This window comes from Ursus maritimus, unplaced genomic scaffold (assembly GCF_017311325.1).
Source record: "Ursus maritimus isolate PB19 unplaced genomic scaffold, ASM1731132v1 scaffold_16, whole genome shotgun sequence".
Taxonomy (NCBI): Eukaryota; Metazoa; Chordata; class Mammalia; order Carnivora; family Ursidae; genus Ursus; species Ursus maritimus.
This window is the reverse complement of record NW_024424008.1, coordinates 53,755,137-53,765,800: the sequence shown is the minus strand read 5'-3', so window position 1 is coordinate 53,765,800 and position 10,664 is coordinate 53,755,137. Positions and strand designations below refer to the sequence as shown.

General features: G+C 51.4%; 1 protein-coding gene across 1 annotated transcript in view; it reads left to right on the top strand.

Moving 5' to 3' along the window:
- Positions 1-7,016, top strand: part of NCAM1 (neural cell adhesion molecule 1) — a 67,324-nt gene extending 60,308 nt beyond the window's left edge. The window contains exon 19 of the mRNA XM_040630657.1: positions 3,689-7,016. Coding sequence (XP_040486591.1) covers positions 3,689-3,809 — 121 coding nt within the window. The 3' untranslated portion in view covers positions 3,810-7,016. The remainder of the gene's footprint in view (positions 1-3,688) is intronic.
- The last annotated feature ends 3,648 nt before the right edge of the window (positions 7,017-10,664 follow it).

Genomic DNA, 10,664 nt, shown 5'->3' with positions numbered 1-10,664 from the left:
ATGTGAAACATCTCGACAAGGCAGAGACTATTTACCCCATTTTCCAGAGGAGGAGATGGAAGCAGGGGTGAGCAAGTCAGGTGCTCAAGGTCACACCGCTAGCACAAGTGGGAGCTGAGGCTCAGGAACTTGGGCCTGGCTTGAGATGCGCCACCCACCCCCCCGCCAACTCTGGGCCAGGCCTGGGTGCCATGAGCCATGGCTGGCTTCTCCAGGAGCCCCCTCCCTGCCCAGCAGCCCGGGATTGAACCAGCCATTCTCTCCACAGGAAAGACGAGTCCAAGGAGCCAATCGTGGAAGTGCGGACTGAGGAGGAGCGGACCCCAAACCACGATGGAGGGAAACACACGGAGCCCAACGAGACCACACCTCTGACAGAGCCCGAGTACGTGGGTGGGGAGGGGCTGTCCCTCATCAGCAGAGCCCCGCACCCACCTCCTCCCCTACCCACACCGCCCATGCCTCCCACCCATCACTCCCAGCCACACAAGGCAGGCCAGACTCTGGAGCCCTTGGCCAGAAATGCCTGACCCCCCCTCTCTCCCTAGAGAGAAGGCATTCTGGGTTCTGGTGAGGTACTGCAGGTGCTCTGAAAGGGCTCCTGGGATGAGTGGGATCTCTAGACCCTGGTTCCGAGTCACACACACATCCCGGAAACGGCCGAAGGGGGCAAAACTTCATTGAGAGGGGCTGAGCTTTTGAGAGGCTTAGCAGATTCTGTTTAGGATTTGCAAGTACTCTAGGGGTTTCTGCGTTCTTCCTAGAAAGGTGAGAGAAGGCAGGGGGGCTGTGAAGCTCCCCAGCCCTCCTGTTCTCAGAAGCCTGGGGGACCCTCCGTCAGAAACCTCGCCCAGCTGAGCCTGTGATGACTGCTGGCTATCCTGAGTGCTGTGGGTTTGAAGGGAGTGGAGTGAACGGCAGCACGAAATCTCTCACTGGAGAGCCCGCGGCTCCTTGGGGCCGTTTGGAGCGCTCGTTGCCTTCTTCCCAACTTTCCCCGTCACTGCCCATGGAGCCTGTAGGACAGCGGGGCCCAGTTGCTCAGGGGCCTAGGGCACTGGCAGTGGCGGCCGCTGGACCGAAGCCTGCCCGTCCTTGAGCTGGGGTGCAGGCAAGGCTCGGAAAGGCCCCAACAGGGCTGTAGGGAAAGGTAGCCTAGCGCAGAGAGCCGGAGGGGCATCGGCAGGGAGGAAGGGCCAGCTGCAGGTCCCTTTACACTGCCACGTGCTCTGTGTCTCCTGTCTCCTCTTCTGCCCGCCTGGGCTTGTGCTTCCTCTCGCCATCCTTGTGTCTCTGTGGGCCTGTGTCCGTGCCTGTGCGTCCCTGCATGCCCTGCCCGCACCCCCCTCCTTGGCTGCAGCCCTTCCCCTGCTTCTCTGTCTTGTCTGAGCTTCATTGTCTATTCTCTTCTACTTCCTGTCCTCCCCACAGGCTGCCTGCCGACACCACAGCCACTGTCGAGACATGCTGCCTTCTGTCACCACCGTCACCGCTAACTCTGACACTATCACCGAAACCTTTGCCACTGCTCAGAACAGCCCCCACCAGTGAGACCACCACCCTGACCTCAGTATTGCCCCCCGGCCACAGCCACACCTGACTCAAACTCTGTGCCCGCCGGCCAGGCCACCCTTCTAAGGGGCCGGCGTCGCCACCTCCTCCCCGCCTTCAGCCCCCAAGGTGGCCCCCGTCTGACCTGAGTGACACCCCGACCTCAGCCCCGCTGCCAGCAATTTGTCTTCTAGTGTCCTGGCTAACCAGGGGCTGTGCTCAGCCCAAGCGCCCCTGCCAGCGTGGGGAGGCCTCCAAGGCCCCTCCAGCCAGCAAGCCGGCCCCCGCACCAGGCCCTGCCACGGCCGGGGCAGCCAGTCCCTTAGCAGCAGCGGCCGCCCCTGCCACAGAAGCCCCCCAGGCCAAGCAGGAGGCTCCCAGCACCAAAGGCCCGGACCCCGAGCCCACCCAGCCTGGCGCCGTGAAGAGCCCGACCGAGGCAGCCACGGGCCTCACTAGCCCGAAGAGCGAGGCTGCCTCCGTCAGCGCCACAAACCCTGCCCAGGGCGAGGACTTTAAAATGGACGAAGGGAACTTCAAGACCCCAGATATTGACCTTGCAAAGGATGTTTTTGCAGCCCTGGGCTCTCCTGCTCCCGCCACTGGGGCCAGTGGACAAGCCCCTGAGCTTGCTCCTTCCACTGCAGACAGCTCTGTTCCGCCTGCACCAGCAAAGACCGAGTACGGCCTCTCTTTGTCTGCTGTGGTCGGGGTGTGTCCCGTGGTGGTGTGTGTTTGTGCTGTGCTGTGTCCTATCTGTGAGATGTGTCTTCAGCCTAATCCCGGGCTTCTCTGAGGCGACTGCCAAGCAAGGGGCTGGGATGAGGCGGAGAGAGTGGGGGCAGGCAGCAGGCCCAGCAAGCAGCCGCCTGCTCGCTAATTAGGCCATGTTAATTATGTCTTACCATTCTGGCAGTGGCTTCTGTTTTCCCTGGGGGGGAGCCTTGCCGTCGGGCCACTGATGAGCGTAGATTGGGAAGCGAGCTAAGGAGGCCAAGGTGCCCTTATCGGCCACCCCAGGGCCCACAGACAGTCAGTGTGTTAGCCAGGGCTGGGCTGAGTCCGCAGCAGAACGACACTGTTCCGCAGGAAGGAAAGAGGCAGGCCCCCAGACCCGTGTGGGGAGTGGATGTGGTCCAGAAGGTTCTGTCCCACTCCAGCCCGGATGCCCACAACTCCCCACCAGCTACGCTTGCTTCTCCTGACCTGCAATGTCTGGGAATACCCAGAGCTCGCAGGCACCGAATGACTATTGGGTTTCCAAGTTCAAGGGAAGGTCCTTATGCTTACTGATGTCTTAACCGTGATGCCAAAATACAGCTGGAGCCGGAGTCTGAGGCTGCTTGCCCCCGTGTGTCCTTAGACCCGACTCTCACTCCCGAGACTGGATAAGGCAGAGTCAGACCTAGGTTTTTATAGAGGCTCCTGCCCCCAGATGAGCTATCGTGCTGCCCCCAAGAGCTGGAATGGGACGCTCCCTGGGAGCCCTGAATCTGAAGAAGCAGGACTCCACTAGTCCTGCCCACTCAGAACCCCCCGCCTCCCCCCACCCTGTCTCCACGGGTAGTGTGACAGCCGCTCTAGCCTCTCATGCTGTGGAACGCTGCCTCAGTAGCAAAGAGCCTCTTGCCACCGTAAACACAGAGCGCTGGGTGTGCTGGGAGTGAGGACAGGCAAGAGCAAGGGGGGTTGCAGACGGGCCCCTGGAGTCAGTACTGGGGAGCCCAGCACAGCATGCATCATTTATACCAAGCTGAGCGGCTGCCGTGCGGCCGGTCGGTCGGGGTGAGGAGAAGGCCACATCCGCTGCCCCCTTCCATCGCCCAGGGAAGGGCTGGGCCCCTGGGCCCCGGCATCGGATGAGAGCTGGGACGGGGAGGTCTCGCGCCTCTGACTCAGCAGCTCTCCACGTTGGCTCTGTTTTAGAGTCACTTGGGTGCTTTTAAAAGTCATCGTGCCCCGACCAATGAAATCAGGATTCCTGGGGGGCCAGCCCAGGCCTCGGGGATTTTTAGAGCTCCCAGGTGATTCCAGCGTGTGGCCAAAGATGGAGACCACTGCTCTGAGCTGGAGGCCCGGCCGAAGGGTGAGTTACTGTGGATTGTGGTCTCAGTGCTGTTTTCCCAATTCTCTGCAGGAAGGGCCCAGTAGAAGCAAAGTCGGAGTGCCAGGAGACAGAAACGAAGCCAGCGCCAGCCGAAGTCAAGACGGTCCCCAACGACGCCACACAAACAAAGGAGAACGAGAGCAAAGCATGATGGGTGACAAGAAATGAGCAGATCAAAGTAAAAAGTGACACCACAGCTTCACCAGAGCATTCCCAATATCTCTCACACACACACACAGACACGCACACACGCACGCACACACACACGCACGCGTACACACGCACACACACGCATCTCATTCCTCTAGTGTCTTTTGCCTTTAAAAAAAAACTAAACAGATAAACATGGGATCTCCTTTTTGTAGGTTTATAGAAAGGGTTCCTTTGCCGCGCACTCACTTGTAAGAAAATGAGACAAAAAGGTTAAACCCACAGCCAAACTAGGACACTCTGTTCCCTGAAACCATTTAAGAATCAAACAAAAGGACCCCAAATTAAGAATCTAGGAAGCTCAGAAAAAAAAAAAAATCTAGGTTCAGGAAGACCGCACTTGGCATTGCCCAATTGGCACAGACCAGTTTCAGAGAAATACTTCCAGGCACTAAGACTAACGAATGAACAAAGTCCAAGTTTATTTTTATACTTTGAGTCGAGTTTGAACTCTGTAAAGCCCCATAAATAAGTTATAATTTCTGGTCACTTGGTATTTGTTCAGTATGCAAAGTGTGTCCCCCTTGCTAGCTGAATTCTGTTCCCACGTAGACTCCTGTTTGTAGGAAGAATGCCAAATCGCAGCTTCGGGGGTAGATCTCAGTTTGCAATATTCTGGTTTCTTTTTCTCTCCTTTTCTTTCTCATTCTTTTTTTTTTTTCCTCCTTTCTGCCAACTTTGTTTTCCAATGTTTACAAGTCGACACATGTTTGACTTTGGTTGTGTTTAAATGTCCGTGTAAAATACTGCCTTTTTTTTTTTTAAGTTACAAATACTGCCTGAGGCGGGTAGGGTCATCACAGGCTTGCTTCCGCACGGGACAACTTTACAAAATATGATTGTTTACAGTGGCTCTTCCCCCCCCCCCCACCCTCCCCATTCTGATTTGAAATTTTTGCCTGTGTGCAACTCAGGTGAAAAATCCATCTCGTTCTGGAGTGGTTTTGCTTTTTTTTGGGTTCTCAGTTCTTTTTGTATTTCCTTGGGGGTTCGACCACTTTCTAATTAGCCACCACCTGCCTGTATCTGTGAAAAAGGGTCTGCCCCCCGCCCCCCCAGGCATCCGCGTCCTTCCTTTCGAAGGACTCCTTAGGCTTTGTTGAATGAAGCAGAGAAGATTGTATAGTTGGGGCTGGTCTTGGTGAACACACATTTTTACCCCAAACATCCCCTTTTTTGTAGAAAGCCAAATAAAATCTATACATACAATTTCCTTTTGAGCCCAGAATCTAGATTTGAGCGGAAGAGGATGTGTGCTTCAGGGAATTAGTGTCTTTTTTTGGAAATCTGTTGAAGTAAAGTAACATCGGCCTTCTGTTCACTTAGGCAGCATTTATAGAAACGAAAGAGAAAAAAAAAATCCAACCTGCCGTCTGGAGTCATAACACAACTTTCCTGGATTGGAAACCAAGTGGGGGGAAAAAAATACAGAAACTTTAAGGGGGATGGGAGGGGGGAGAAGGGAAAAGCCAGCCCTTTGTATAGAAATTTTGCTTTTTTTTCCTCATTCTACTTTAGAACTGCAAGCTTGTGCACTGTGGATGCGTGAATATTTTAGTGTGAAACGTGTTTTTGTCATAGTATTGAAATAAAACTTCAACATAGTTTGGTTGTGGAAGGTATAGCAGATAGTTCAGAAAAAAATATTCAGGAAACAAAAATAACTCTGAAAAGGAATTGAAGCCTTTAAACAAAGAAAATAAAATAAAAGTGATGATGATGGCGACGACGATGATAAAGCTAAGGAAACAGAAATTCAGCCCTCCGGCATGCGTTCCTTTCCCAAGGTACAAAACAGCAAGAGGTTAGGGTGGCAAGACTGTCCCTGAGTCCGTTCTGTGGGCCACACTCCCCCATGTTCTGACACTTCTGCAGTCTGATCAGTGGTGATACGCTAAGGTTATAATTTCAAACTGTGAAAAATAATGGTCTTGTCATTTGCTAAATGTGGGGTTATTTTGCATTTTCTCAGCTCCTGGGGATGGAAATGGAGGATCCAGTGTACCCGGCTCTGGCCCCTCTGATTCTAGGGCCTTTGCACAAATCTGTGGTTCAAATGCACAGGCCCTCAGGCACTAGTAACGTGCAGACAGTTCTTTGAGCACACAGCAGAATGGGAGCTCCTGGGTATCTGAGACGGGGCAGGGGGTGGGGACCCAGCAGGGCGTGCTGGGCCCTTCCCACGCTGGGTTGTCTGTGGAATCAGTTAGTTGCTCATCTTCTGATATTAATGGCGTTGACTACCTAAGCCAAGCCCATGCTATCCCTCATCGAGACTGTGCATCTAGGCCAAGTGGTTGTGGTCAGGCACAACGACTTTGGTTCTGATGGTTCGGAAGAGAAAGAGGTATAGCCGACCCTCAAGTAACCCGGCCCAGGGCAGCTGACGCCCCCCCACCCACCCAGAACCCTGGCTCCGCCATTAACTGGCACCCAAGACTCTGCCCACCTTTTGGTCTGCCTCTCTTTCATTATACATAGATTTGTCTCCGCACGCATGAGCTTTCCTTTCTTTAAAAAAAAAAAAAATTAAAAATTAAAAAAAAGCAAAAACAAAACAAAAACAAACAAACAAAAAAAACCAGAGCAATGCTTTCTCTAAGATCAAAGAGAGAGTCACTTTATTTTCAAGATGTTCTATCTTTTATGTTAAGAGATAAAAGCTTATAGTTTTCCTTTTTTAATTTTTTGAAGGCGTGATCAACTCTACCAGTTTCCGATGTGTATGTGTCTATATGTGTATGTGCCATACATATGTATTCACATAACTGGCGGCGTGGCCACGTTCTGCGGGGGGCGCTCCCGGTGTCACGCGGGGGCTCTGAGTCCTGGGGGCCGTAGTGTACGTGGTCCAGCTTCTGAAGTGGGACTGTTTTCACACTTTTCTATGGAGCCCTTCCGCATCCCAGGCTGTCACTCGAGGCTGTCTGTCTGGATGGTGGTTTTCAGACCTCCATGAACATCCCTACCCAGCATTCCGTACTTCGGGGGCCTTCTCTCTTGTTATAAACTTTTTACTGAGTGAAACATCGATACCACCTTTGTTTCCATTCTCACTGGTGTAAATACTGAGTACTAACTGAGAATTTTGACTTTGCATTCTGTCAGAATACTTGTGTTCAATAAAAATTGAAACAAAAAAAAAGCCCATTATGGTCAAACTGGCATTTATTTTGATTCGGTGCAAGTCTGTCACGTGAATCACATGTGGAAATGCCAATGGTTTGTTGGTGGTGGTTTTTTTTTTTTCTTTTTTTTGACCTTGTGAATAAGGTCAGTTAAACACAGTGTCTTGAGTTCACATTGCCTGAAGGGTAGTTTTTCCAATTTTTCCCCTCAGGTTGATAGAGGAATCCTCGTTTTAGAATGGCCAGCCATCAGATTCAGAAGGATTTCATTCCAATCTTGGTTCTGCCATTTCCTTGTTGACTTTGGAAGAGTTCCTTCATCTCCCCAAGACTCAGTTTCCTCTTTTGACAAACAGGAGATACCAAGTTCATAGAGCTGAGGCACCGGCTAATGAGGGAAGTCAAAGTGTAGGACTGTCTTGGCACATAGTAGGTGCTCAACAAATGGGAGGTAGTGCCAGTGGCCCCCCAGGTGTGTGATAGCATCAAACCCAATTGGAATAACAATCTAAACTTGAGCTCCAAGGTTTCAACATGGAGGCAGGCACATGAGCCTTAGTCCAGAATACATGATGCCTCTCCTTCTTTCTTTGCCATACCGCTCAGCCCTTGGAGTTTATTAAAGTCTCGGAGCTAGATAGAGTGGAGAAAACTTCACCCAACTCCGAATTCTTTTGCATGTGCTGCTGTCCAGCTGTGTTTGGAAGAGCCGAGAGTTGAAGTTACCTGTTAAACTGGAATCGGAAGTCCCTGGAGCAGAGCAGGTGCCAGGGCCAGCCCTGGAGTGAGGCAGGTGAGTGAGACTTCTAGGGAGCAAGACGGAAGGAGGCCGTCTCAGGGCCAGTCCCGCACCTGCACAAGTCTGAGGCACCTCCTTCTTTTATGTCCTACATGTCCCTCTCCAGTCCCAGCCTGGGGTGGTGTCTTCCTCTGGGGTGGTGTCTGCACCCATTCCTTGGAGTTGGCCCTTCACTGGCCCTAGAGCCTGTTTTAAGGACCCAGAGCCACATGTATCAGTGCTATTTCCTGGGCCACCACCATCCAGCTGCATATGGTAAGGTAAGGAGCCATCAACAAAAACATCATGAAATGATGACCCTCTTTAATGATCCATGGGGGCTTACTTCCAGAGCCTTCCTCCTTTAGGCTAGTCTCCAGGATTCGCTCAGTAAGTATTCACTGAGTGCCTCCAAGATGCTCCGGATACAGCCATGGAGCGTTAATTTGTGTGTGGGGTGCAGCAGACAAGCACATAATGCCTGGGCTGTTGTAGTGACCAGTAGTCCAGTTCTCCCTTCTCTCCTCCCAGACACATGATACATTCATACTTCTCTGGTCACACAAAGTAGGCGTGGCTGTGTCAATGGAATACGATCAGGGCAGTACATGTCACTTCTCGGCAGAGCCTGTGATGGCCCTCTTCCCTTCACACAGCAATCAGCAATGCTGCAGGTGGTGGAAGGGCCACCACCGGGGCCCAGAGGGACAGGTGTGCACGGATGGCCCGTGATGGACATGGAGCATGCATGAGGGATACCCCAGTGGCAATCTCTGGTCAATGTTCAATAACTAGCCCTCCAAGGGGGGAGACGAGGGGATGCATTTACATACGGTGTGTGTGTTTATTAGAAAACTTACTGAGACAAAGAATGCAGTTTACAAATGATACACCACACTCTGCATTGAAACTCCATACATCCGTATGATACAGAATGCCTTGGTACATTTTTGCTGCACTCTTGTCTAGAATCAACCTGTGGTTACAATTAATGAGTGGGTGGAGTTCCAACGAGAGCATTAGTTGATACATTCATGGGTACCAACAGATCAGATGCAAGGGGAACCCCGGGAGATCCGTGTGATGGACCTTCACTCGCTCATCGGTGGTGTGAGTGACCTCCGCTGACTCAGGCGTGAGTTCTGAATGCTAGAATATGGCCTCAATGTTTTGTGCTAGCTGCAGCAGGATGGCCGCACACAGGGCACATTTGTAAACTTAATCTACATCATAAATATTTCCCCATCACTCTCAAGTCAAGACAAACACCAGCACAAACAATCGAACACCTTGTCTGTGGCACTGACTGCTTTCAGCAGTGTGTAAATATTCCCAGCATGGCTAATTTCTGCATGTCCTCGCTGACCAAGGGCTTAGGGAGAGAGGCACATTGTCATATAGCAGATGTACCCCATAAGGATGAAAGAGACAGAAAGACCCTCCAGCTCAGAGAAAATAGCAATATGGAGCAATAGTAACAATAAGCTATTGATATACATCCGTAACAGTAAAATGCAGTAAGACCATTGAGAAATGATACATTTTGAGTATAGCCTTCACTTTAAACACAGTTTTGTTGATTGTGGGTTTATGGAATTTAACTTTTAATAACAACTGACTCATAAATTTCCTGCAAATGTAACGATTCTCTCAAGCCAGTAGAGGCTTCTCCAGCAGACCCCTGGATAGCCCTGATGTTACAAGCCACTTGGCCTTAGGATCTGTTACCGTAGCATGATTTAGTCTGTCTTGGCTACACAGGGAGTGGTAAGTGCCATGGAAACAAATCCAGGTAAGGAGGTGGTCAGGGTACTCCTCTCCGAAAAGGTGACATTTGACCAGTGACCTGAAAAAAGTAAGGGACTAAACCACGCAAATACCTGAACAAGGATCTCTCAGGTAGAGGGAACCACAAGTGCAAAGATCCTGAGGTGGGGACTGCTCGGTGTGTTTGAGGAACAGCAAGGAGGCCAGTGTGGCTGGAGCAGAGAACAGTGAAGGGGAGGGGGCAGAGGGAGCCATGAGCTAGATCGCATAGGGTCTGCAGACAACTGCTAGAATTTTGGCTTTTTCCTTCAAGTGAGATGGAAAGCCAGGGCGAAATTTGGAGCAGAAGCCTGACATGACTTGATTTTGAAATGATCGTTCTGGCTGCTGGTTGGAGAACAGACTGCAGGAGGGCAAGAGAGGAAGTGAGGATACCAATTGGAGGAAAAAATCTGGATGGGAGAAGACGGTGTGCTTGGAGCAAGCTGGCTCCAGCCACACGTGGGCAATGGCCAGATTCTGGCAAACTCCCGAAGGGGAAGCCAGCAAGATTGGATAATGGGTCAGATGTTGCGGTTTGAGGAAGGCATCAAGGGTGACTTCCAGACTTGGGGCCTAAGTAATTAAAAGGATGGAGCTGCCATTTACTTTCTAAAAAGAGTGAAGGAGAAGCAGATCAATGAGGAGGGTGCAGAGTTTGGTTCTGGACACTTTAAGCCCGAGATGCCTATGAACACGCTGGCGGAGATTTGGAACAGGCCAAAGTTCAAGAGGTCCAGTCTGCAGACACATATAGGAGCTGTCAGCATGGAGCTTGTATTTAAAATGCTGGCCCTTGGTGAGATCACCAAGGAAATGAATGTGGATTAAGAAGAGGAGAGAACCAAGCAAGGAGCCCAGAAAGGAATTTGCAGGCAGCTCTCTGTCAAGGAGAATCATGGGAAAATCCTGCTCTGCCGTTTGCAGCCTCCCTCCAGATCAGGGTGGGAGCGGCAGTGACACCCTAACAGAATTCGCCTCCACCTGTCCTGCTGCCTGGCACACAGGGTTACTGCTCAAGAGTCTAGAGGTTAGATTTTGACTTGTAGCTACAAAAAGATGACCTAGGACCCTTGCCAGCCTG